The sequence below is a fragment of the Pelophylax lessonae genome (assembly GCF_965119305.1).
Source record: "Pelophylax lessonae genome assembly, chromosome: 9".
NCBI classification, from domain to species: domain Eukaryota; kingdom Metazoa; phylum Chordata; class Amphibia; order Anura; family Ranidae; genus Pelophylax; species Pelophylax lessonae.
Window position 1 is genome coordinate 251565949 of NC_138776.1, and position 26780 is coordinate 251592728.

The 26780-nt window shown below is 47.3% G+C and overlaps 2 protein-coding genes across 2 annotated transcripts in view; both read left to right on the forward strand.

Annotated features, from left to right (window-relative positions):
• The first annotated feature begins 2228 nt into the window (after nt 1–2228).
• Nucleotides 2229–26780, forward strand: part of LOC309564365 (uncharacterized protein) — a 175290-nt gene continuing 150738 nt past the window's right edge. The window contains exons 1-3 of the mRNA XM_082268992.1: nt 2229–2265; nt 13582–13712; nt 14603–14758. Of these exons, the coding sequence (XP_082125118.1) occupies nt 2244–2265; nt 13582–13712; nt 14603–14758 (309 nt within the window). The 5' untranslated portion in view covers nt 2229–2243. The remainder of the gene's footprint in view (nt 2266–13581; nt 13713–14602; nt 14759–26780) is intronic.
• Nucleotides 15046–19537, forward strand: LOC309563376 (uncharacterized protein; the record flags this gene model as incomplete). Its single annotated transcript, XM_082267770.1, has 3 exons — nt 15046–15175; nt 16259–16372; nt 18495–19537. 3 exons carry the CDS (start codon nt 15046–15048, stop codon nt 19448–19450), a joined length of 1200 nt encoding a protein of 399 aa, XP_082123896.1. The 3' UTR covers nt 19451–19537.

The following is a 26780-nucleotide window of genomic DNA, read 5'->3' on the forward strand; positions in this document are numbered from 1 at the left end:
CGGGGCTCGCACCAGCCGGAAGTGACGAGGTCCGGAATTTTCATGGGTCCGATAAAATTTTAGAACACCGGAACTCCGTTTTAATTTTCTTTTTTATTTTACAGACTGAACCTCATCTTTAATATTTTATGGTGGTCACAGTCAGGACAGCTTGCAAAAAAGCAGGACCCGAGGATTTTGTTAAAAGCCTAGGACAAACCAGTGGAACCAGAGACTGTTGAGAGGTAAACTCAACTGCCAGGCACACCAAAAGTGCGGATAGTCCCTCGCCATATGCTGAAATGTATTTGGTCTTGCCAATCCTGAGCCTAGGTAGCCACATAGAGAAATAAACTTTATTGTCAAAAGTATTGGGACGCCTGCCTTTACGCATACACTTTAATGGCATCCCAGTCTTGGTCTATAGGGTTTTATATTGAGTTGGCCCACCCTTTGCAGCTATAACAGCTTCAACTCTTCTGGGAAGGCTGTCCACAAGGTTTAGGAGTGTCTATGGGAATGTTTGACCATTCTTCCAGAAGCGCATTTGTGAGGTCAGGCACTGATGTTGGACGAGAAGGTCAGCTCACAGCCTCCGCTCAAATTCATCCCAAAGGTTTTCTATCGGGTGCAGGCCTACACCCCAAACTCGCTCATCCATGTCTTTATGGACCTTGCTTTGTGCACTGGCCCAAATTATTTGTTGGAGGGGGATTATACTGTGGGGTTGTTTCTCAGGGGTTGGGCTTGGCCCTTTAGTTCCAGTGAAGGGAACTCTTAAGGCATCAGCATGCAAAGACATTTTGGACAATTTCATGCTCCCATTTTTGTGGGAACAGTTTGGGGTTGGCTCCTTCCTGTTCCAACATGACTGCGCACCAGTGCACAAAGTACACGTATTTAAAGCAGACACTGTGAGCCAGGCCTTCTTGTCCAACATCAGTGCCTGACCTCACAAATGCTATTCTGGAAGAATGGTCACACATTCACATAGACACACTCCTAAACCTTGTGGACAGCCTTCTCAGATGAGTTGAAGCTGTTATAGCTGCAAAGGGAGGGCCAACTCAATATTGAACCCTACGGACTAAGACTGGGATGCCATTAAAGTTCATGTGCGTGTAGGTAAGGCAGGTGTCCCAATATTTTTGGCAATATAGTGTATATTCCCCTGTAGAAACCCTTAGAGCCGGTTCACACTAATCCGACTTGTCAGGCAACTTGGTCGTCTGACAAGTAGCCCTCCATGCTGTGCAATAGAACCATTCTAATCAGAGGGACTCAAGTCGCTCCGACTTAGAAAAAGGTTCCTGCACTATTTTGGGGTGAAGTCGGAAAGACTTGCATTGACTTCTATTATTAGAAGTCGTTTGCAAGCCGCGATGAATTCTTGCTGCACGGGCGACTTCAAAGTCGCCCAAAGTCGGGGCGACTTTGAGTCGGATTAGTGTGAACCGGCTCTTAGGGATGGGTTCACACTTATGCAAATTGGATGCGAGTTTCCCTGCATCCAATTAGCATGACAGGAGAGTGTGACCGACTCTCAGTGGGAGCCAGTTCACACAGCTCCAGGGCGGCCGCGGTCCACACTGAAAAAGGGTCCTGTGCGTCTTTGGCTCCATTTCAGGTCTGAATTCAGACTCGATTCGCACCTGAAACAGAGAACAGAGAGCTGCAAGCTGCAGTCGCAGCTAGTGTGAACCCAACCTTACTGCTTATTGACCTACAGCTACCTCTAGTGGTAGCTTCTCTGCTTCTGAGATGAGGAAGTGTCCTCGGTACAGGAGAGGTGTCAGCCATTTTTCTGTAGTCCAAATATTCATTTTAAGGTTCTACAATAAACTAGAAAGATTTCTAAGGGCAACCAATATGGACCTTCATAATGCTAAAATGTAATTTTATTGTTAGAAAAATATTGAAACTATAGCAGATATTAAGACTAAATAAAATGTCCTCAGTGCAGGAGGGGCAGTTGCCATTTTATTGTAGCCTCAATGCGTTATTCCTCTTTATCAGCTTTATATTTCTTGATTAAAACAGTCCTGACTAACAATAGCGATACAGCCATTTCCTATATTCTCTGTACAAAGTTGATTTGGGAGCTGTGTTATATAATGACGCTTGCTGTGTGAGGGTGGCGACCATTTTCTTGTAGTCCACATGGGAGACATCTCTAGTTGTCACATTTCTCCTCTAGTGTTTATAAGTGGAGGCAGCACATTGTGGAGGTAACATGCTGTCTTTCCTATAATAGATGTTAGTTTATGAACCGTGTAGAGGAGACGGGTGAGCGTGTGATTTATGGTGGGGCGTTGTATGATGGTGATTGGGATTTATAAAGGATGCAGCAGTAATATGGCTACCGCAGGGGGGGTTTGCTGAAAAAAACAAGTCGCTTTCATTTTAATGCATGGACTATATATAACGTATATATTATTATTATTGTTATAAAGGATTTATATAGCGCCGACCGTTTTACGCAGCGCTTTACAACTTGAGGGTAGACAGTTCAAATGCAATACATTTTAATACAGTAGGGATCAGAGGGCACTGCTCGTTAGAGCTTACAATCGAAGAGGTGTGTATATATATGTGTATATATATATATATATATATATATACATCCCTCCCTCCTGCTAGGGGTACTTGGATTAAAAGCCATTCCTTATGTTTCTGGACTGTTGGAGGAGACGGGAGCACCGGTAGGGTTGGCACGTTTTCTTCAAGCCAAACCCTTCATGATGCTGACGTTGGCTCTGTATTCACTATAGGATTGTAAAAGACCCTGGGACATCTTTTAGGTGCGCCAAAGGAGAGCAGCAATGCGGCACGCAGTGGGTGGGGCCAAATGGTGTTGACGGTGGGAGGGGCTTAACGGGGCACAGTTAAAAGATAAGCATTTGGCGCCACAAACTTGCCTAGTTTGGGAACCCTGGGTAATTTCCCCACATCTCTTGCGGGCTGCTCAGGGTCCCGGATGCCAGGAGGATCCCCCCTGTGCTAGCTGGCATCTCTTTGATTTGGGGAGAGGGGGTAAGAAGATATGTGCTAGGGGGTGCTTTGTAAGGGGAGAGGATTTCTGCTAGTAGGGAGGTGGGGGTCTGCGGTTATGTGCTGGGTGGGGCGCTTTGAAAGGGAAAAGGGCCTCTGCTAGTGGGGAGGGGGGTCTGTTATGTGCTGGGGGTGTTTTGGAAAAGGAGAGGACTTTTGCTAGTAGGGAGGTGAGGGGGGGGGTCTGTTATGTGCTGGGGAGGCACTGTGTGAGGGGAAAGGATTTATGCTAGTAGGGAGGTGAAGGGGGCTCCGTTATGTGCTGGGGTGGGTGCTTTGGGAGGGGAAAGGACTTATGCTAGTAGGGAGGTGGGGGAGGTGGTCTGTTATGTGCTGGGGGGACGAAGAGGAGAGGACTTGTGATAGCAGGAAGGTGGGGGGGGGGGTCCGTTATGTGCTGGGGGGAGCTTTGGAAGAGGAAAGAACTTATGCTACTAGGGAGGTGGGGGGGGGGGTCCGTTATGTGCTGGGGGGTGCTTTGGAAGGGGAAAGGACATGTTCTAGTAGGGAGGTGAGGGAGTCCGTTATGTGCTTGGGGGGGCACTTTGGGAGGGGAGAGGACTTGTGATAGCAGGAAGTTTGGGGGGTAGCTTTGGAAGGGTAAAGGACGTATGCTAGTAGGTAGGTGGGGGATCCGTTATGTTCTGGGGGGGGGGCACTTTAGGAGGGGAGAAGACTTGTGATAGCAGGAAGGTGGGGGGGGGGGGTCCTTTATGTGCTGGGGGGCACTTTGGGAGGGGAAAGGATTTATGCTAGTAGGGAGGTGGGGGGGATCCGTTATGTTCTGGAGGGGCACTTTAGGAGGGGAGATGACTTGTGATAGCAGGAAGGTGGGGGGATATGTTATGTGCTGGGGGTAGCTTTGGAAGGGGAAAGGACTTATGCTAGTAGGGAGGTGGGGGGAGTCCTTTATGAGCTGGGGGGGCATTTTTTGAGGTGAGAAGACTTGTGCTAGCAGGGAGGTGGGGGGCATTGGGAGGGGAAAGTACATGTGCTAGTAGGGAGGTGGAGGGTTGAATATGTGTAAGGGGGGCGCTTTGGGAAGGAAGAGGACTTGTGCTAGTAGGTAGGTTGGGGGGGGGGGGGACTGTTAAGATATGTGCTGAGGGGGGCTTTTGGAGGGAAAGGGACATGTGCTAGTAGGGAGGTGAAGGGTTCGGATATGTGTAAGGGGGGCGCTTTGGGAGGGGAGAGGACTTGTGCTAGTAGGTGTAGGATTTGTGCTGAGCACTCTTCCCACTGACCACCAATGTAAGGGAGATTCTTCCCACTGACCACCAATGTAAGGAGCATTCTTCCCACTGATCACCAATGTAAGGGACATTCTTCCCACTGACCACCAATGTAAGGAGCATTCTTCCCACTGACCACCAATGTAAGGGACATTCTTCCCACTGATCACCAATGTAAGGGACATTCTTCCCACTGATCACCAATGTAAGGAGCATTCTTCCCACTGATCACCAATATAAGGAGCATTCTTCCCACTGACCACCAATGTAAGGAGAATTCTTCCCACTGATCACCAATATAAGGAGCATTCTTCCCACTGACCACCAATGTAAGGAGAATTCTTCCCACTGATCACCAATGTAAGGAGCATTCTTCCCACTGACCCCCAATGTAAGGAGCATTCTTCCCACTGATCATCAATGTAAGGAGCATTCTTCCCACTGATCACCAATGTAAGGGACATTCTTCCCACTGATCATCAATGTAAGGAGCATTCTTCCCACTGATCACCAATGTAAGGGACATTCTTCCCACTGACCACCAATATAAGGAGCATTCTTCCCACTGATCACCAATGTAAGGGACATTCTTCCCACTGATCATCAATGTAAGGAGCATTCTTCCCACTGATCACCAATGTAAGGAGCATTCTTCCCACTGATCACCAATGTAAGGGACATTCTTCCCACTGATCATCAATGTAAGGAGCATTCTTCCCACTGATCACCAATGTAAGGAGAATTCTTCCCACTGACCACCAATGTAAGGAGCATTCTTCCCACTGATCACCAATGTAAGGGACATTCTTCCCAATTTTGTTTATTAAAAGTCTTGCAATCAATAAGCATAAAATCAATATACATAAATAAATATATACATATTTACATGAAAAGGGGGGAAAAAAAAAATACATAGCAAATTCTGCTCTCAAATAAAGACTGCCTTTACAGCAAAAACAAAACTCACATCATGAAACACATCATTACCGGGAAAAATAATCTTAATAAGACTCACACCACCACACCAGACATCAAACCTGCGAGGTCAAGAAACAAAAACCACTCCCATTATGCATGCAGCCCTTCTTCAAAAATGAAGATATTAACTAACAAAAGCTAAGGGCGTGAAAGAAATAGCATAGGAAAAAAGCTTTTCACCCAGAGATGGACAGTTCACCAAAAGCAGGTCTGATATTCCTCCACGCCCTTATCCAGACCGCTCGAGGCTCCCTGCCCTTCTCAAGACCCCGAATCTTCCCAACCTCACCCAGAATATCGTACACCACCACCTCGACAGGGAGGACTTTCTTCCGCAGGGTAATCTGGCACCGTGCATTCCACGTGAAGTAACGGACAACTATACTAACTAGAAAAAGTGTATCCAAATCAAAATCCCAGCGAGTCGGGAATGCCCCGTACACCCACTCCGCATAACTCATGCGATAGAGAAAGGGGATGCCTAGAGCCCTCCCCACCCTTTTATACACCTCTATGTTAAAGGGACACTGGAGCAAAAAGTGGTCCATAGACTCCACTTTACCAACACACTCCGCTCTAGGACAATCCCGATCATCCACAGGGCGATGCTTCAGGTTCCCTCTCACATAGAGCCTTCCGTGGAAAGCGAGCCAGGCTTGATCCCTAAACTTCAAAGGGATTCTTCCTAAGTTAATTAAACGCAACCCCTCCCTCATTACGGGGCCTGGGCAATCCCTTAAGGTCAGCGACACACTGAAAGCAGAGCCCAAAATCCTCTTCTCCAGAAGCTTTCTGGGGAGGGACTTGATATCCCCCACTGTCACCTGCCACTGCCTAAGTATTTTCAGACACGGGGCAACATAAGCCGGAAGCTTGCCATGTCGGACTCTCAGACTTTTCACTGGCCCGCCATCTTCCCAGCATCGCAGAAAAGGCCTAAACCAAGATTGAAAAATACCCACCCATCCCGGCGGGGTCTCTGCTAACATATTACCAAGATTATACTTTAAAAAAAGCAGAGAAAAGAAAACTATAGGGTTGACCATTCCTAGACCACCCTCCCGCCTGGACAGGTAAGTTACATTGCGTTTGATCAGGTTCAGCCTATTTCCCCATAACAGTTGGAAAAAGCAGCTGTACACCCTTGCATAGAGAGATTCCGGCAAGATACAGACAAAGCTGACATATAAAAAGATTGGGATCAGGTAAGTTTTAATCAAGTCAACCCTTTCCCTCAAGGAAAGTTTCCATTTCTTCCAGCTTGCCACCTTGGCATTGGCATTTAACAACCTGCTTTCCCAATTTCGATGACCATAGTCACCAGGACCAAATTTGATGCCCAACACTTTAATTTCCTGCTGGGGCTCTGGGAAGGCATCCGGAAGTTCGAAGCTTTCACCCTCCTCACCCATCCAGAAAACTTCACTCTTTTCATGATTGATTTTAGAGCCAGAAGCCTCAGTGTACTGCTCTATCACAGAGACCACCTCCTGCGCCTCCTCCATCCCAGAGATAATAACAGACACATCATCGGCATAGGCCACGACCTTCAAAGGCGGCACACCAGCAATGCCCAAAGGCACCCCACACAACGATCCACTCTCTAACCTTCTTATGAAGGGGTCGATTGCGAATACATATAGCAGGGGGCTCAAAGGACACCCCTGGCGCACACCAGAGCCAACCTCAAAAGGCCGTCCAACCCAACCATTAACAAGTGGGAAGCTCTCAGCCCCTTTATATAATGTTTTCAGCCAATCAATAAACCTCCCCTGCAGGCCGTATCTACCAAGTAGCAAATACAGGTACTCATGATTGACTCGATCAAAAGCCTTCGCCTGATCCAATGCCAGCAAGTACTTTCTCCATCCAGCAGCCCTGCATCGCTCCAAAGCCTCCCGGACAGCTAAAATTGCTGAAAAGGTACTTCTGCCCTGGACCGAGCAGTGCTGATGATTGGACAACAAATCGCCTGCTACTGACGACAAGCGCCAAAAAAGAATCTTCGCCAAGATCTTTCTATCAACATTGAGAAGACTGATGGGGCGCCAGTTCTCAATTATTGAGGGGTCTTTACCTTTTGACAGAAGAATCACAGCGGATTGCCTCATGGAGGGAGGGAGAGAACCCTCTTCTAAACAGCTGTTATAAACCTCCGCTAAAAAGGGAGCCAGAATGGACTTAAAACACTTGTAAAATTCAGCTGTCAACCCATCTGGCCCAGGCGACTTTTTGGTAGCCAGCTTCTCTATAGCACGAACTACCTCATCCGCTGAAATTGGTTCTGTCAAATCCATCAAAGGCAATGTATCATTTCCCAATCCTGGAGTAGAATCCAGAAAGCTTTCCATCCTGTCCCGACTAAGGTCCTTTCTTCCCAGAAGGTCTGCGTAATATGACCTGAAGATCTCCAGGATCCCTGATCTGGACTTCACCAGGGAACCCGTACTATCCCTCAGACCTATGACCGTCTTAACTGCTATGCCTTGCTTACAGTTCTGGTAAGGATCAGGCGAGTGATATTTCCCATAATCTCTCTCCAGAACCAAGGAGGCATGCCGGTCGTATTGACACTTCCTAAGAAGAAGCTTTACCTCCGAGATCTCCCCTGGATCTCCTCCATACGAGACAAGACGATCAAGCTTCCTCCGCAAATGCTGGTAGGCAATATACATACCAAGCTGCTTCTTCTTACTTATGGCCTTGAAAAGTCCAATCGCCCTTTGTTTCACAAGCTCCCACCACTCTGACTTACTGCTGCAAAAGTCCAGAATAGAAACCTGTGCCTGAAAAAAATCCTCAAAGGATTGTCTTACCTCTACATCTTCCAGGAGAGCCGAATTCAGTTTCCAGGTACCCCTTCCCCTGGGTGGAGTGTCCGAGGCATTCAGAGTCACAGACAGCATACAGTGGTCAGAGAACTCCACCGCCCTCAACTCAGGAGCCGAGAAAGCAGAGTTCTCCTTTAAAAAAAACCTGTCTATCCTACTCTGACTATTCCCTCTCTGAAACGTGAATCCCGTGCTGCCAGGGCAGTGCTTAATGTGCACATCTACCAGGCCTGCTTGTCTAACCATATCTCTAAGAAAAACGCTATCATAACCCAGCCTGTCTATGGAGACCCCCCTGTCTTCAGGCCTAATTATGGTGTTAAAGTCACCTCCAAAGACAACCTGCTGGGATGTAAAAAGGAAGGGCTTGATCTTTGTGAAGAGGCATTTCCTGTCCCATTTTGACTGCGGTCCATAGATATTGATCAGGCGCAGGTCCTGCCCCCTAACAGAGACGTCTAAGACCATGCATCTCCCCATTTCTACCTCAATTATCCGCCGGCACGTTACCATATCGGTTTTAAAAAGAACCGCAACTCCGCTGCAAGGCTCAGCCGCAAGAGACCAAAAGGAGGGACCGCATCTCCACTCCCTTTTTGCTAGATGGACATCGGCCAAAGTATTGAGCCAGGTCTCTTGCAAAAATAAAATCTCAGCATCAAACTCACTGAGCAAAAATAAGGCAATATCACGAGCTCTTGCAGATTTCACGCTGGCGACATTAATGGTCGCCACCTTTATCAGAGCGGGCACTGCCATCAGGATGATTGGGGTAGTCGTTTCTTAACCTCCACCACACTCTCATCACCCGAAACAGCTCTCTTTACACTATGTGACTCCCCCTCATCCATAGATGATAAAGTAGATAAATCGGATACTAACTCCTCCCCTGATAAAACCGAAAATGTGTTGCCAAGAGGAACCCCTCCTGGCTCTAACTGTAAGGAAGAAGTGACCGCTTTACTGGTCTTCCTCTTCTTCTTTTTCTTCCTCTTTGTCCTCTCCCACCCCTCATCATCCGAATCCTCCACAACAGAGGGTGAGACATGGGACATGGACACCCCTCCCTCAACCCCATCGACCCCACCACCATCCAGCACCCCTGCACCCTCTTGGCCGCGTTTGCGGTGTCGAGAGACAGGGACTGGAGGTGGAGTAGGCCGAGGGGGAAGATCCACTATACCCGCCCCCCCAGCAGCTTCCGCTAGTCTGGAGGATCTACGCACAGTAGATGTAGGAACAACAGGAGGGACAGACTCAGGGACCACATCACTAGGGGAAACAGAATCTGACACAACAGACACAGACTCAGGGACCACATCACTAGGAGAAACAGAATCTGACACAACAGACACAGGAGGGGCAACAACAATTTCCTCTCTAACTTCAGCTGCTTCATCTTCTTTATCAAGCCTCTGCAGCTCAGTCTCCAATCCTGGCAAGTTATGCAGTGCCTCTGGGCACTGGCTATATGGATGACCCAGCTGCTGGCACAAATTGCACCGAATCTGGGTGCATTCTCTGGCCAAATGGCCTAAATCCTGGCACAGTGAGCACTTCTTGTGGGTGCAGGACGATGCAAAGTGGCCTTTATCACCACATTTATTGCACACCTTAGGCTGACCTTGGTAGAAAATGGTCAGCCTATCCCTACCCAGAAAGGCTGAGCAGGGAAGGTGCTGAACTACATCGCCCAGCACCCCCAATTTTAGTGACACTGTCCAGGCCCCTGTCCATATCCCATGCTCATCAAGGACCTTCCGCAGTGGAGTGAGGACCTCGCCATATCGGCGTAGCCATACTAATAAATCAGCCTCTGGTATGGATTCGTTACGCACCAAAATGGTCACTGATTTTATCAGAGGCTGCCTTGAAATCACTTTTGGCACCAAACCACTCCACTGCTGAAGGCCCTTGCACCTCCTAAATCTCTCCCAGAAGAGATCCAAACTTTCAGGTTTTACAAACGACAAATCAAATTCATAACTCCCCACCGGGCAAATTAAAGCAAAAATATCACAAGCTTTAAACCCCATTTCCAAAATCAACTCAGCCACCCTCCCCCTTACTGGCGGAGTTCCATCCCCCACCCATCTCAACTGTACCACATTCCTCCTCCTATACCCACCAAACCTCCCTGAATTTTGACTAATAACAGAATTCCCTCCACCCACCCTGGTGTGACTCCCCAAAGCTGAAGCATAGCTTCCAACATTCCTCCCAGCAGAAAATCCATCAGTTTTTTTTAAATTATCTGACACACACTTAGCAGATAACGATTGCACAGATTCGGGATTGATCTGTGCAATCGAATCTTTCCTCTGCTGAGCAGGAGGAGAAATGTCATTTTTATTTTTCCCAGCATTACTAACCCCTTCACCACCACCCACCACATTCATTGCTTTAACATTAATGTCATTTTTTATACTTGCTGGGATATTTATTATTGCTGTTGTCTTCACAGCAGAATCCATAGTTGGTGCTGCACTGGTAAGAACTCCAGCTGTCATCTTCTCTTCCACTAGGACAGGGTTTTCAGCTGTGGAAATAGCATTCTGTTTTAACACAGCAGCAGGTAAAGCATTGCAGGATATTTCCATTGCTACTTCCATTCCACTTCCAGAACTATGTTGATCCCCTCCCCCATCAGCAATCAGCACTGGAAGACTGGGAGGCTCAGGTGAACATGAAGCAGGCTCTTTGGAGCTGGCAGCCATTTTGCTTGCCGTGGGACTACTGGTCTCAGCCAGACCAGCAAAATCCATGCCTGGGGTGTTTAATGCAGGTCCATCCACATTCGTCTGATGGTCCGGGGCTTGCATGTCTGCACTCGGTTTCTCCACAGCGGTAACTCCAATAGGTAGCTGTATGCAGAGCTCTTTCTCACCTGGGACACCATCCACTACAGCAGATGGGGCAGACATGTTGGATGGCAGCATGGTGTACTGGGATTTCTCCACCATTACTGGCTTTGCTGGCCTGTATCTCCTCTGCCCATCCTCAGGGATTTCTGATGGATCATCAGAAAATACAAACCTGTCTGCTTTCAGGGGTGACTCCATCTGCCGGATGAATGTCAGGGATCCATGTCCACTCTCAACCCCCTGGCTGGTTGCCGCTGGTGATTCCCAGTTCTGGCATGGGGGGAGAGGTGCAGAGGCAGATGGAGCCTGGTCATCCATTAACTGAGGCTGCTGATCCACAGAACTTGCTGATGCTTGGCTGGTAAATCGCCTCTCATTGTCAAATTTTTCTTTAAATGCTCCACTTCTGTCTTTCAGCCTTTCCAATAATAAAGTTTGTTCCTTTACCCTTTCTTCCAATTCCTGTAACTCAGGCTTCATGGCTGTGCGATTTTTACTCCAGGCCTGGAAATACTTGGTTTTGAAGGATTTGTGTTCAGCCTTCAAAACTTTAAGTTTTTCTTCCGCTCTCCCAATCGCCCTAAAACGATTGATAATCTTCTGGCTGAAGACATCCGCATTCTCACCAGGGCCTGGACCCACAGACAGGTCCTCCACCTCCTCCTCACTAGGCCCCGTGTCATCAGGGGGATCCCTCCCAGGGCCTCCCCCAGGATCAGGCATTGTTCCTGGGCCAAGCTAGCAAGCAAGGCCCAGGCTTGAAAAGGGCTGGTTCTCACAGAGAGCTCTTTGGGTGTGTCCTCCTCCTTCTTCCCACTGACCACCAATGTAAGGAGCATTCTTCCCACTGACCACCAATGTAAGGGACATTCTTCCCACTGATCACCAATGTAAGGGACATTCTTCCCACTGATCACCAATGTAAGGAGCATTCTTCCCACTGATCACCAATATAAGGAGCATTCTTCCCACTGACCACCAATGTAAGGAGAATTCTTCCCACTGATCACCAATATAAGGAGCATTCTTCCCACTGACCACCAATGTAAGGAGAATTCTTCCCACTGATCACCAATGTAAGGAGCATTCTTCCCACTGACCCCCAATGTAAGGAGCATTCTTCCCACTGATCATCAATGTAAGGAGCATTCTTCCCACTGATCACCAATGTAAGGGACATTCTTCCCACTGATCATCAATGTAAGGAGCATTCTTCCCACTGATCACCAATGTAAGGGACATTCTTCCCACTGATCATCAATGTAAGGAGCATTCTTCCCACTGATCACCAATGTAAGGAGCATTCTTCCCACTGATCACCAATGTAAGGGACATTCTTCCCACTGATCATCAATGTAAGGAGCATTCTTCCCACTGATCACCAATGTAAGGAGAATTCTTCCCACTGACCACCAATATAAGGGGCATTCTTCTCACTGACCACCAATGTAAGGGGCATTCTTCCCACTGGCCACCAATGTAAGGAGCATTCTTCCCACTGACCACCAATGTAAGGGACATTCTTCCCACTGATCATCAATGTAAGGAGCATTCTTCCCACTGATCACCAATGTAAGGGACATTCTTCCCACTGACCACCAATATAAGGGGCATTCTTCTCACTGACCACCAATGTAAGGGACATTCTTCCCACTGACCCCCAATGTAAGAGGCATTCTTCCCACTGACCACCAATATAAGGAGCATTCTTCCCACTGACCACCAATGTAAGGGGCATTCTTCCCATCGGCCACCAATGTAAGGGGCATTCTTCCCATCGGCCACCAGTGTAAGGAGCATTCTTCCCACTGACCCCCAATGATATGGTTTAAGCACAAGCATTATGTCAAAGGTTCCTCCAGAGTAAAAGGTTGAGAATGACTGCATTATTATGTCATTATCTCTCTCCTCTTCTCCTGGTCTGCTCAATAGAGACCTTATTGGAACTCACACCTATTACCAGGCTAAATGCTTAAGATAATTTACCTAAGTACCTCAAAATAATTTTACGAGTGCTCACAGTAAATACAGAAGTTATGTCATTAGGGCAGCTTTTTTCAACCAGAGTGCCTTGAGGTTTCTTCAGGGGTGCCTTGGCAAAATGCCTAAAAATTGCCCAAAAATTGTATAGAAGCCGGCATGTGGATGAAGGCTGCCTTTTAGTTACACAAAGTCATGGGTTTTCATTGTGCACCATTACAACCTTCTAGTTGCCGGCGTCCTAACGACCAATGGCGTCATCAGTTGATAAGGAGGATGCCCGTTGCCAGCACAGCATCCTTGTTTGACCCTTCCCTGCCCCTCTCCATCAACGCTGAGGTCACATTAGCTAAGTGATGGAGAAACACTGGAATACTAGTCAGTACCAGTTTGCAAAAGTGTGTTTGCTCTGGAAGACGAGATCCCCTCTAACTTTGGGTGTCCTACTTGGACTTGTGGATGTTGCTGCATTTTGTAGGACTATTAGAATAGTTTTTACATTTTAGAATGGGGCGCCTCAAGACTGCCCATCATTTTTGAAGGGTGCCCTGACTGAAAAAAGGTAGAGAAACACATTAGGGAACTTAAGACTTCATTTTTTTTAGATCGCTATTATCCGATTATATCAATGAAAAATTTTTTAACGGTGCCATGTTTTCCATTCAGAACAGGGTCCCTCTCCTGATCAGCAGAGCCCATTTCGGGTCCAATCCATGAGAATGGAGAAGGAGCGGAGTCACACAACCGAGAGGATATTAGACCTCACCCTGGAGATCATCTACCTGCTGACCGGAGAGGTGAGGAGGATTCTGGGAGGTCACATGACATCACTCTTATCTATATTAATAAAACACAGACCTGACCGGAGAGGTGAGGAGGATTCTGGGAGGTCACATGACATCACTCTTATCTCTATTAATAAAACACAGACCTGACCGGAGAGGTGAGGAGGATTCTGGGAGGTCACATGACATCACTCTTATCTCTATTAATAAAACACAGACCTGACCGGAGAGGTGAGGAGGATTCTGGGAGGTCACATGACATCACTCTTATCTCTATTAATAAAACACAGACCTGACTGGAGAGGTGAGGAGGATTCTGGGAGGTCACATGACATCACTCTTATCTCTATTAATAAAACACAGACCTGACCGGAGAGGTGAGGAGGATTCTGGGAGGTCACATGACATCACTCTTATCTCTATTAATAAAACACTGACCTGACCGGAGAGGTGAGGAGGATTCTGGGAGGTCACGTGACACCACCATTATTATCTCTATTATTTAAATACAGACCTGACCGGAGAGGTGAGGAGGATTCTGGGAGGTCACATGACATCACTCTTATCTCTATTAATAAAACTCTGACCTGACCGGAGAGGTGAGGAGGATTCTGGGAGGTCACATGACATCACTCTTATCTCTGTTAAAAAAAACACAGACCTGACTGGTGAGGTGAGGAGGATTCTGGGAGGTCACATGACATCACCCTTATCTCTATTAATAAAACACAGAGCTGACCGGAGAGGTGAGGAGGATTCTGGGAGGTCACATGACATCACTCTTCTAGCGCTCTAGAAATTTGAAAGACAAAGCAATAGCTTTAATTTTAGAGTTTGAAAAAAGTTTAATTTTGTTTTGAGGGTGGTATAACCTGATTGTTTGTTTTTCTAATTACATTTAGAATTATATAGCTTTCAAGTTATCAGATGGCTTGGTGGCTTCCAACCTAATGAAGACTCAAAACCCCGTTATAGAGCCTCCATCTCATTCCCTAATACAGAAGGACAAGAAGGTCAAAGAAGTCACCAGTGAGATCATTGAGCTGCTGACAGGAGAGGTGAGCGGTGCCGGGAATTCTGGGACATTATCCAGTAACAGACAAGGGATGTGTCTGGATGGTGACTGTATCATTGTGTGTGTCAGGTTCCTATAAGGTGTCAGGATGTCACTGTCTATTTCTCCATGGAGGAGTGGGAGTATATAGAAGGACACAAGGATCTCTACAAGGACGTCATGATGGAGAATCGACCGCCCCTCACATCACCAGGTAACAGGAGACATTAATTTCTTGTATTGAGGATCCCCCTAGATACACACATCCTCTGATATAAAGACATAGAAACAATGTATTCAGTCAGTGTGTGTGTTTCCTACAGATGGATCCAGGAACAGAAATCCCCCAGAGAGATCTCCCCGTCCTCTGTATTCCCGGGACTCCACACAGGAAGATCAGGAGATCCCTCAGGAGGATCAGGTAGAAGAATCTTCATGTCTTACAAAGACTCGTCCTACAAAGTCTTAGTTGGTTTTAGGCAATATCTCTAATTAATTGTTTTGTATCTGTTAGAATACCAATCCAATTATTATAAAAGTTGAAGTGAAGGAAGAAGAGATGTCTATAATGGGTGATGAACCGTGTAAAGAAGGGGAAATCCCTTCTGAGATCAGCACAGGTGAGTAATAAACAGTAAATCCAGAGGAGAGCCCCAGATTCTCCTTGTTCAGTCACTACAACAATCTCTTCTTCTCCCCCCTCCTCTGTCAGTAGACAGTAATAGGGGGGGACAGTATGTGCCCAGTGGGGGAGTCAGGAGCCGTCAGCCTCTATTAGACTCCGGCTCTCCTCCTCACATCATGTCATTGTGTGTTACCAGCCAAGAGACGTGATCAGGAGGATCAGCATAGCTGGGGGTTACTACTGAGCGGGGGATCAGCAGAGCTGGGGGTTACTACTGAGTGGGGGATCAGCAGAGGTGGGGGTTACTACTGAGCGGGGGATCAGCAGAGCTGGGGGTTACTACTGAGCGGGGGATCAGCAGAGCTGGGGGTTACTACTGAGTGGGGGATCAGCAGAGGTGGGGGTTACGTGACCAGTCCCCCCCCCCCCCACACACACACTCTCTGGGGTCTCTCATCTCAGTACAGGGGGCTTCACTCTCCTTTTTATTCTCAGACCCCGGAGACACTCCGAGAAACCTCAAAGTTGAAGAGGAGGAAGAAGAAATACAATTCAGGAATAAATCTGAGGAGAAGGAGGAGGAAGAAGAACACGTGAGGATTAAAGAGGAAGACGTTCCTATGGAGATCAGCAAAGGTAAGTAATATATTTGGTAGAGAACACCACCACGGGTTGGTCTTGTTTGGAGGACACTTTTTATTCCGTTTGCTTTTGTAGATCGCTTTTGAAATCTAGTAAATATCATTGTTTCTCTTGCGTACCTATATATGTGTTCCATAGATGGATCCAGTAACAGAAATACCCCAGAGAGATGTCCCCGTCCTTGGGGTTTCTCATACATCTCAGTACAGGGAGCTTCACTACCATCTTTATTCACAGACCCCGGAGACACCAGAACCACTCAGAGAAACGTCAAAGCTGAGGAGGAAGAGGAGGAGGAGGAAGGACATTTGAGGATTAAAGAAGAGGAAGATTCTCCAGAGATCAGCACAGGTGAGTAGTAAACACTTAATCCAGAAAAGAGTCCCAGATTCTCCTTGTTCAGTCACTAACAGCCACATAAATGATGCTTCTTTGGTGCCTTCTTTGAACTTCAGTTAGGGTTTTTATGGTGTGTTTATAACTCGAAAGCCCACAGCACCACTTGGCAATGGCACGCATTACATGTGGTTACAGTGTGGGTCCATTTACTTGGATGGGTTGAATTTGACAGCATGATTACCACCAACTTTGGCCCCTGTTAGCATAATGAGGACAATTAGGAAGATGAAAAACCTTGGCTCAACCACCTAATTTTTCCACCCCCCACCTGCAAGTGTAAATGAGGCCTTAGAGCATATGTGTCAAACACAAGGCCTGCGTTCCTCTCGGCGGTTTTCTGCTCTCACAGATTCCTTATCTGCACACACTAACGGCGGGGACAGATGCTGACCAATGGTATACCTGCAGAGAGAGGTGGAGCCACCTACATTGCTGGGATGTACTAGAGCCAGGATTGGGAGGTGAGATGTAAAGTCTGCTTTTTTTTGGGGGGGGGAGGGGAAGATTAGTGCTGTGGAAGGAGATGGGGGAGAGGGGTGCCGAGGTCAGAGCAGAAGAGGAGGGGTGGAAGTCAGATGCGGCCAGACTGTGAAAGATAGCTGAACCCTGCACTCTCTTCATAGCACACCTCTGAACTCCGGAACTCTGCACTCTATAGGTAGCGTACTCCAGAACTCTGCACTCTGTATGCTGCATACTTCTGAACTCTGCACTCTGTACGCAACGTACTCCTAAACTCTGTACGCAGCATACTCCTAAACTCTGTACGCAGCATACTCCTAAACTCTGTACGCAGCATACTCCTTAACTCTGCACGCTGCATACTCCATAACTCTGCACTCTGTACGCTGCATACTCCCATAACTCTGCACTCTGTACGCTGCGTACTCCCAAACTCTGCACTCTGTACGCTGCGTACTCCCAAACTCTGCACTCTGTACGCTGCGTACTCCCAAACTCTGCACTCTGTACGCTGCGTACTCCCAAACTCTGCACTCTGTACCCTGTGTACTCCCAAACTCTGCACTCTGTACCCTGCGTACTCCCAAACTCTGCACTCTGTACGCTGCGTACTCCCAAACTCTGCACTCTGTACGCTGTGTACTCCCAAACTCTGCACTCTGTACGCTGCGTACTCCCAAACTCTGCACTCTGTACGCTGCGTACTCCCAAACTCTGCACTCTGTACGCTGCGTACTCCCAAACTCTGCACTCTGTACGCTGCGTACTCCCAAACTCTGCACTCTGTACCCTGCGTACTCCCAAACTCTGCACTCTGTACCCTGTGTACTCCCAAACTCTGCACTCTGTACCCTGCGTACTCCCAAACTCTGCACTCTGTACGCTGCGTACTCCCAAACTCTGCACTCTGTACGCTGCGTACTCCCAAACTCTGCACTCTGTACGCTGCGTACTCCCAAACTCTGCACTCTGTACGCTGCGTACTCCCAAACTCTGCACTCAGTATACTGCTGAACTCTGCATTCTGTACACAACGTACTGCTGACTGTATATAACACACTCCTGAACCCTGCACTCTGTACGCTGCGTACTTCTTCTGAACTCTGTACTTCTGAACTCTTTACTCCGTACGCAGTGTACTGCTGAACTCTGCGTTCTGTACACAACGTACTGCTGACTGTATATAACACATTCCTGAACCCTTCACTCTGTATGTCACACACCCCTAAACCCTACACTCTGTATGTCACATACCCCTAAACCCTACACTCTGTATGTAGTGCACTCCTTATCACTGCACTGTGTACACAGGGCACTCCTGAACTCTGCACTCTTTAGTAGGGCACTCCTGAACGCTGCACTCTGTACGTCGCATACTCCTGAGTACTCCTATATATCTGAGTAGATCAATAGTCTTACAGATGCAATCTGCCCATGGAGGGCAACCATAATGCTGATGCGGCCTGTGATGAAATTGAGTTTGACACCCATGTATTAGAGAGTACAAATCTCTCCAGGGAGAACCATGTACTCTTTGAGTGCCATGCCAAGATGGAACTCTGAGCTCGAAATGTAACTCTTCCTATTCTTCTCCACCTCTTCTTTCCTGCAGATGGATGTCACAAAGGGGTCAAAACATTTCCCTGTTCCGAGTGCAGCCAAAGTTTTACCAAGAGAGCAGAGCTCATCTCACACGGGAGAAGTCACACAATGCAGAAGAAGTACCCTTGTCCTGAATGTGGAAGATGTTTCAACGAGAAAGCGAAGCTGATGGTGCATAAAATGTGTCACAAAGAGGAGAATCCATTGTCCTGCTCCCAGTGTGGCCTGTGTTTCAGTGATCAGTCCTATCTTCTCAGCCATCAGAAAATTCACACTGGGGACACGTTATCTTGTGAAGAATGTGGGGACATATTTACAGAGGAATCCTACCTTCTTCGGCATCAGAGGGTGCACACTAGGAAGAAGGTCTTTTCCTGTTCAGAGTGCGGGAGGAGTTTTCCATTGGAGTCCGATCTCATTAAACATAAACTAGTTCACTCGGGGGAGAAGCCATATAATTGCCACACGTGCGGCAAATGCTTCGGAGAGAAGCGTAGCCTTTCGGTCCACCTGCGTCACCACGAGAAGCGTTTTCCCTGTTTGGTGTGCATGAAATACTTTGTATCTAATTATTCTCTCCTCCAACATCAGAGAAGTCACACGGGGGAGCGGCCATTCTCCTGCTCCGAATGTGGCAAGAGCTTTGCGGACAAATCGTGCCTCCGATCGCACTGGAAGATGCATCCGGGGGTAGAATTCAAACCGTACTCCTGCTCTGAATGCGAGCAGTGTTTCAGTCGCAAGATGGACCTTTTTAGCCACCAAAGGTTTCACGCGGCGGAGACGCCCCATGTGTGCTCAGCCTGCGGGAGATATTTTGTGAGCAAGAAAGTTTTACAGTTGCACCAGAGCAACCTTAGCGATGAGACAGTGTTTGAATGTTCTGAGTGTGGAAAGTCTTTCCCATGGAGGGGCTGCCTCACTTATCACAAGACCGAACACAACGCATGGAAGCCAACAGCATGATGTGACGGAGGAAGATGGGAGGGATCCAATGGGGCTTTGTATTTTTTTCATGATCTTTGTGACTGGCTACAGTAAACTGTAAATAAATTAAATTTTTTCAGAGAGCAGATGTTTTTGTGATGTATCTATTTATTTACTTTACCGAATGGTATACTTTAGTTATTTGGGGGAGGGATCAGGCTCTCAGATGAGTTTTCCATGAGTCTTGACTCTTCCTTAATGCCTTACTAATGTCCTGACCAAGGATTTAAAACCCTTTGTGTAGACTTGCCCTGGTTATACTAGGGGGAGAACATCATGAAAGAATAAAGATGATACAGGCCGGGTATGGGACAAGGGGTGGGAAGGAGGGTCAGGTGCCCTGGGCACAGCAGAGAATGGACACAGGGCAGTAAAAACCTATTCTACCGCATGCATTAACAGTGGGGCAGGGGTACATAGGGGCTGACTGGCAACTTTCAGCCCAGGGGGCAAGTACAAACCAGAGGCCCATGGTGCAGCGACTCGGCCCCCCTTCCACTCTCTCCCTGGCCTCCTCCTGACCCCCATTCCAGGCTGAAGCTCCGCTCTAGGTACTCTCTACTAGGGATAGACCAATGTGGTTTTTTCAGGGCCGATACCGATATTTTGTTCACAACGTATCGGTATCGGCTGATATGGGCCGATATTTTGTGCATTTAAAGTTTTGAAAAATAAAGACAATTTTTGACATAAGTCTGGTACTAAACATGTTAAATTTTGTTTACTGCTGGCTGGCACCCTGTAATGGGTGGCTGGCACCCCATGGTGGGTGGGTGGCTGGCACAGGGGCTGTGGGTGGCTGGCTGGTACAGGGCCTGTGGGTGGCTGACTGGCTCACTGGTACAGTGCCTGTGGGTGGCTGGCTGGTACAGTGCCTGTGGGTGGCTGGCTGGCACCGGGCTGCTGTGGGTGGGTGTATGGCTGTGATACACTCCCGCAAGACTAGTCTCGACTCCAGACGAGGCTGTCCAAGGTGAGGGAGGCGGCCTAAGAAGGCAGAATGACGTCACAAAAATATCGGCCAGTTCTGGGACCGATATATCAAGGAAAGTTCATATCGGCCTTGCCGATAATCGGTCTATCCCTACTCTCTACTCACCGGCCGAATCCAGTTTCCTGATCTGGCCAGCAGGGGGCAGTTGGGGGGGGGGGGCTGGGACAGCTCAGTCGGGGCTGACTGGAGGAGGAGAGTCTCCAGTGGGGCATGGAACTGGCCTCTGCTCAGACACAGCTTATACCATCCATGCTGGGGGGGGGGGTGGGGGGCTGGGCTACACAGCTTATACCATCCATGCTGGGGGGGGGGGGGGCATGGCTCTGTCCTTGTCTCCATCCCGCACTCAGTAGGTCAGCTGTGGGAACTTTTCACTTCTCTTCACCAGGAATCCTTTTGGCATGTCTGTGGCAGAGGCGGTGCAGCCTTTGTATGGGGCATCAGAATGGCCTGGGGGGCATTCGCCCCCCTGCCCCCTGGCCCAGTCCTCCCCTGGGGGTACAGATACACATCCTTGCCCTGGGCGCTAGACGAACCTGATACTGATCCTCTGGTTTCAGTCCTGTCTGAGTCACAGACTTGGAAGAAACAATCAGCCAACAGAGATGGACTAAAGTTGAAACACCCAATCTGTGTACTTCAGCAACTCATAGAGTTTGAAAGGCAAAGGGACAGCATGATAACTGGGAAATTAGAATTTTCCAGTAGATTAGCAACATGCGATCCCTTACTGTTCATAAGTTTCTTATTTTTGCTGAAGACCACGCTGGATGGACTGGATTAGTCATCACCCACCCATTTGGTCATGGGTGGGTGATAGTGTGCAGTACTGGGACAAGGTCATCTAGAGCCCAGGGCGAACGTGCCAAATTGCGCCCCCCACCCCCTTAAGAAGTATGAGCATTGTGTCAGCAAAATTCCCCCTACAAAAACACTGAACGCTAATCTGCATGCTTACCCCTAAGCATAAATGCCCCCTCCTCCCAGGAGGAATCTGACCCCCTGCTGAAATCTCCCCTCTCAGCACAAATCTTTCCCCTCCAAATACTCAAAGCACAAATGCCCCCTCCCTCCCCCAAATAAATAAATAAATAAATAATTCACCCTCTCAGCACACATTCTCTACCACTAAAATTTCCCCTCCTTGTGCAATTCTTCTACCCCCACATTAAATCCCTTCCTCCCAGCACAAATCCTCCCTCCTAGCGCAAATCTTCTCCCCCTCCTAACACAAATCCCCCCTAGATCACCGCCCTTAGCACCCCCCCCCCCCCCCAACCCCAAATTTCCCTTCCTAGAACAATACTTAGCCCCCAAATACCCCCCTTTCAACACAGATCCCCTCCCCCCATTCTCCTTGTGGCGCCCCCCCCCCCACCTCACATGATATCACAGTGCCAATGGAAGCCGTCCCTCCTGCCTACCCCTTGTCCCAGCCCTGATTGTGTGGGTGAGTAAGGAGATGTCTCTCCAGTAGGTTGCAAAATCCTCCCTCCGAGCACAAATCTTACCCCCCCCCCCAACACAAATCCCCCTAGATCACCGCCATTAGCACCCCCCACCCCAAATTTCCCTTCCTAGAACAATACTTTCCTTCCCCTTTTCAACACAAATCCCCCCCCCCCCCACCTCTCATGATGCCACAGTGCCCAGGGCAGGGAAGCCGACCCTCCAGCCTACCCCTTGTCCCAGCCCTGATTGTGTGGGTGAGTAAGGAGATGTCCCTCCAGTAGGTGGTGCCCAATGGTGTATACTGGCGGTGAATAGGTCCCTTCCACATGAGTTGGAAAAATAGGAAAGAAGGAGCACTCGATGTCCAAAAGAATGCAATTTTGATGGTAAATTAAGGAGGCGTTTATTGAGAATAGTGACAAGTATATCAAGCCAATGCGTTTCGGGAGAAAAGAGCTCTCCCTTCTTCAGCCCTTGGAACCTCAGCTGTCAATTTCCCTGAAGAGGGGGGGGGGATCCCTTTTCTTGACAAGCACAGGGATCTCTCTCTATGCCTGACAAGCCTTCTTCACAGGAGGGTTCATCTTGGTGTGCCTGCTGATCGCCTGACATTCTCTGGACACTATCAAGGTGAGACCACTGGGGGAGAATGCAGGGGTCTGTGGAGGCAGTGTTAATTTTGGCAGCAAATTTCAATTTAGTTTTAGTCTTAGTCTTAGGACTAAAATGGCATTTTAGTTTTAGTCCCATTTTAGTCTTCTGCAAGTGTTTTAGTTTTAGTCGTATTTAGTCGACTAAAACTCCAGTACATTTTAGTCGACTAAAACATCTTACATTTTAGTCGACTAAAACATCTTACATTTTAGTCGACTAAAACGTCCTACATTTTAGTTGACTAAAACTCATTTTAGTCATCTATAATCGACTGGGTGTAGTTCAATTGTAATTTGTAATGCATTATTTAAGCATTTCTCAAACTCATTATATACTACTGCTGGTCCTGGAGTGAATGAAAAATCGAATATGTTATTATTTATGGTATTAAGCTTTGAGCATGCACTAGCACAGCACTACACACTACTACACAGAGTAAAGGCCCGTACACACGTACCGATCGTCGGCATACAAACGTCGGTGGACGAAGGATCTGCCGATTGTACGCGTGTTAGTATGGTGCCTCCGACAGATGTCTGCGCACAATCCGCGGACAAAAGTCTTTCTTGCAAACATGAAAATTTTTGTCTGCGGACACCAGAACGGACGATTGTTCGCCTGTCAGTACAGAATTCGGCCGACAGACCGCAGATTTGCAAGACTGGGCATGCTCAGAAAATTAAAAACACAGGGAAAGTTAACCATTACATGACATCACTTCTGCAGTCAGCTGAAGTCTGCAGACAAAATTCTTGTGCTGTCCTTGTGCTGTCTTTGCACTTTTCAACAGACACCGACATCCCGGGGAGAAAAGAGGAACATTTGTATGCCGACCATCGGTACGTGTGTACGGGGCTTTAGTCATTATTGTCTTTATTAAGGCAAAATTGTTTTGCCAATGCCAATAATATTGCTTTTTTGACCAAACCAAAGGGGGTAACATAAAAATGTAAAAATGTAATAAAAATACAAAAAAATAAAAACTTTGCAGACATAAGCTCACTTCACATCAGTCCTGCTCTGTCACGCTCATGGCAACAGTACAGCATCCTGTCCTGAGACCTGAGACCACTGTGGGGGCTGGGGGGGTTGCTAAGTTCTCAGCCAACAAGGGAGTGTGCTCGCCTCACTCACAATTTTGCCTAAGAACATACAGCCATGAATAAAGAATGGTAAAAAAACATCCTCAGAAGAGAACAACTTCCTTCCTCCAGTCCAGTCCCAGCTCCCCCCTCAACCATCCAAGAACAGCTACAGAGACTCCAGGGAAGAAAAAATATGCATCAGCTCACTTTATCAGTCCTGTGTCATGCTCATGGCAACAGTACAGCATCCTGAGACCTGAGACCACTGTGGGGGGGTTGCTATGTTCTCAGCCAACAAGGGAGTGTGCTCACTCACTGCTCACTCACAATTTTGCCTAAGAACACAGCCATGAATAAAGAATGGTACAAAAACATCCTCAGAGAGAACAACGTCCTGCCTCAACCATCCAAGAACAGCTGCAGTGCACACTTGCACAGGCACTGTCACTGCCAGTCTGGCACTGGCACTGCATAATAAACCAATACTGTAAAACTTGAGGAGGGTAATGCTTATTTCTAAATAAGAAGAACCCAATACATTTACAGTGTCAGCTTATTATTTTAACAGTTCTAATTCTCAGATGTATTCAATAAAAATGTGCACAGTGCACACAGTCTAATAATGCCATTAGCGTAAGAATTATAACAGACTTACCACTTTTTATCAACTCCTCCTCTCTCCTCTTTCTGAGTCTCAGCATTCGCAATGACAATAGAGGTAAATATTACACTAAAAAGATCTGCAGCAGGACCCCGATGTAAGGCTGCCCTTTTTGACCGTTACTGATCTATTTTTCTTTTTCATTAGTGTGATATTTGTCTCTATTCATTTGTCAATGTCAATGCTAAGAGAGAGAGAGGTTAATAAGCGGTGGTGGTTGTGTTATTGTTCCACATACAAATGCATTTTGTAGCCTGTGTGCACTGTGCAGCAATTTTCTAATGAATTGAATTGACAATTACAACTGTTTTTGAAGCACAAGTATTAGTTATGCTTTTTATAGAAATAACAATAATAAAACCCTTCTATTTGTTTCGATTCATTTTAAGGAAAGCACTTCGTGCCAAAATGACCCTTGCTCTATTCCGCCGGCCTCTAGAGAGGTCACCTGTGACACTGAATACCCTCTCTGCAAAGGCTTGAGAAGCTGGCATAGCCAGCAGGTCTAAAGCAAAAGGTTTTAGCTGGTGATAAATAGTGTCACTCTTTGACAGCCAAAAATCTGTTGCAGTGTTGTCCTCAACTTGATGCAAAAGCTCTTCCTTATATTTTCTGATCTGCTGTTTTATGCTGTTTGGGGAGATCCTCTGCCTGGGTCTTCTGCGGCATTTAGCAAGAAACCGAAAGATTGGCTGCTTAGATGTGGATACCGGTGCTTCTTCAACTTCCTCAGATTTTTCAATATTCTCCTGTTCTACTAGTTCTTCCACATCATCTTCAGACAATTCATGATGTTGCATGTGGGGCGAAGTGGATTTTCTTATCACATACTCCTCTGCCTTTTTAACCGCTTGCCGACTGCGCACAGTATATTTACTGCGGCAGTCGGCCCCGGCCAGGCAGAGTGACGTAGGTCTACGTCGCTCGCCTGTCACTCCTTCCAGAGCCAATAGCGGGCGCGCGCCCGCCGAGGCGCGCGCCCGCCGAGGCTCGTTCACGGAGGAGTGCGGGAGTGTGACTGGCGGACCCGATGTCCGCCGGTCACACTACGATCGCCGCTACAGCGGGAGAAAGACAGAGCGGCTTGTGTAAACAAGCCACCTGTCAGTTCTCCCTGTGTAAAAGTGAAGATCAAACAGTTCTACTATGTAGAACTGTTGATCTTTGTTTTTACACTAGTAGACCTGTCCCTACACAGTTAGAATCACGCCCCTAGGACACACTTAACCCCTCCCTGTCCAATACTGTTAACCCCTTCCCTGCCAGTGTCATTTTTGCAGTAACAGTGCATATATATAGCACTGATTACTGCAGTAATGTCACTGGTACCCCCAAAAGTGTCAAAAATGTCAGTCAAGGGTCCGATCTGTCCGCCGCAATGTCGCAGTACCGCAAAAAAAATCGCAGATCGCCGACATTACTCGTTAAAAAAAAAAACACCAAAAATGACAAAAATCTTTCCCTTTGTTAGTAAACGCGATAACTTTTGCGCAAACCAATCAAAATACGCTTTTTGCGATTTTTTTTACCAAACATAGGTAGCGTAAAACAAATTGGCCGAAAATTTTAAAAAATTTTGATTTTTACATTTTTTTTGGGGGAATTTCATATAAAAAAAAGTGAAAAATATTGTTGTTTTTGCAAAAATTACGCTCTTTTTTTGTTTATAGCGTGTGATCAAAAAATCGCACAGGTGATCAAATACCGCCAAAAGAAAGCTCTGTTTGTGGGAAAAAAAGGACGTGAAATTCGTTTAGGTACAGCGTCGCACGACCGCGCGATTGTCCGTTAAAGTCACGCAGTAAAAAATCGCAAAATAACCCCTGGTCTTTTAGCAGGAAAATCCTCCGGTGGTAAAGTGGTTAAGCAATTCCTGAATATTCTCATGATCTGCCACATCAACAAGGGTTTCACAGACAGTAGGGTTGACAAAACAAGCAGCTGCTGCAAGTGGCGAGAACATTTCATCTGTTGGATCTAACAATGAAGCAAAACGCTGGTTCACATTCCCTTTAATTTTCTGTGCAATTGTGGCAAGGTCTTGGTAGCTAGTGTTCTGTTTAAAGTCCTCAAGGTGGCTGAGTAGATCAAAAAGAGCAGGGACAGCTAGGGACATTGACATGGTGTCACTCTGGAGGGTTTTAGTATGTTCTGCAAAAGGCAGCAATAGGTCATGCAATGATGTGAGCTTTTGCCATTCACTAGGGAGCAAGCTGTCCCATCCCATGTTGTTCGCGATTTGGCAGACTGACTCTTTCAGTTTGAGGAGTCTTGCGATCATGTTGAATGTGCTTGACCAGCGAGTGGGGCAGTCATTGAAAATGGTCAGGCCACAATGCTCCAATATCTTCTGTGTTGCGATGGAAGACTTGCGGAAGAGGTGCACTATTGATCTTGCTTTATCCAGTATTCTCTTCACACTTGCCTCCTTCTGCAACATGTGGACCACTAGTTGTAAGGTAT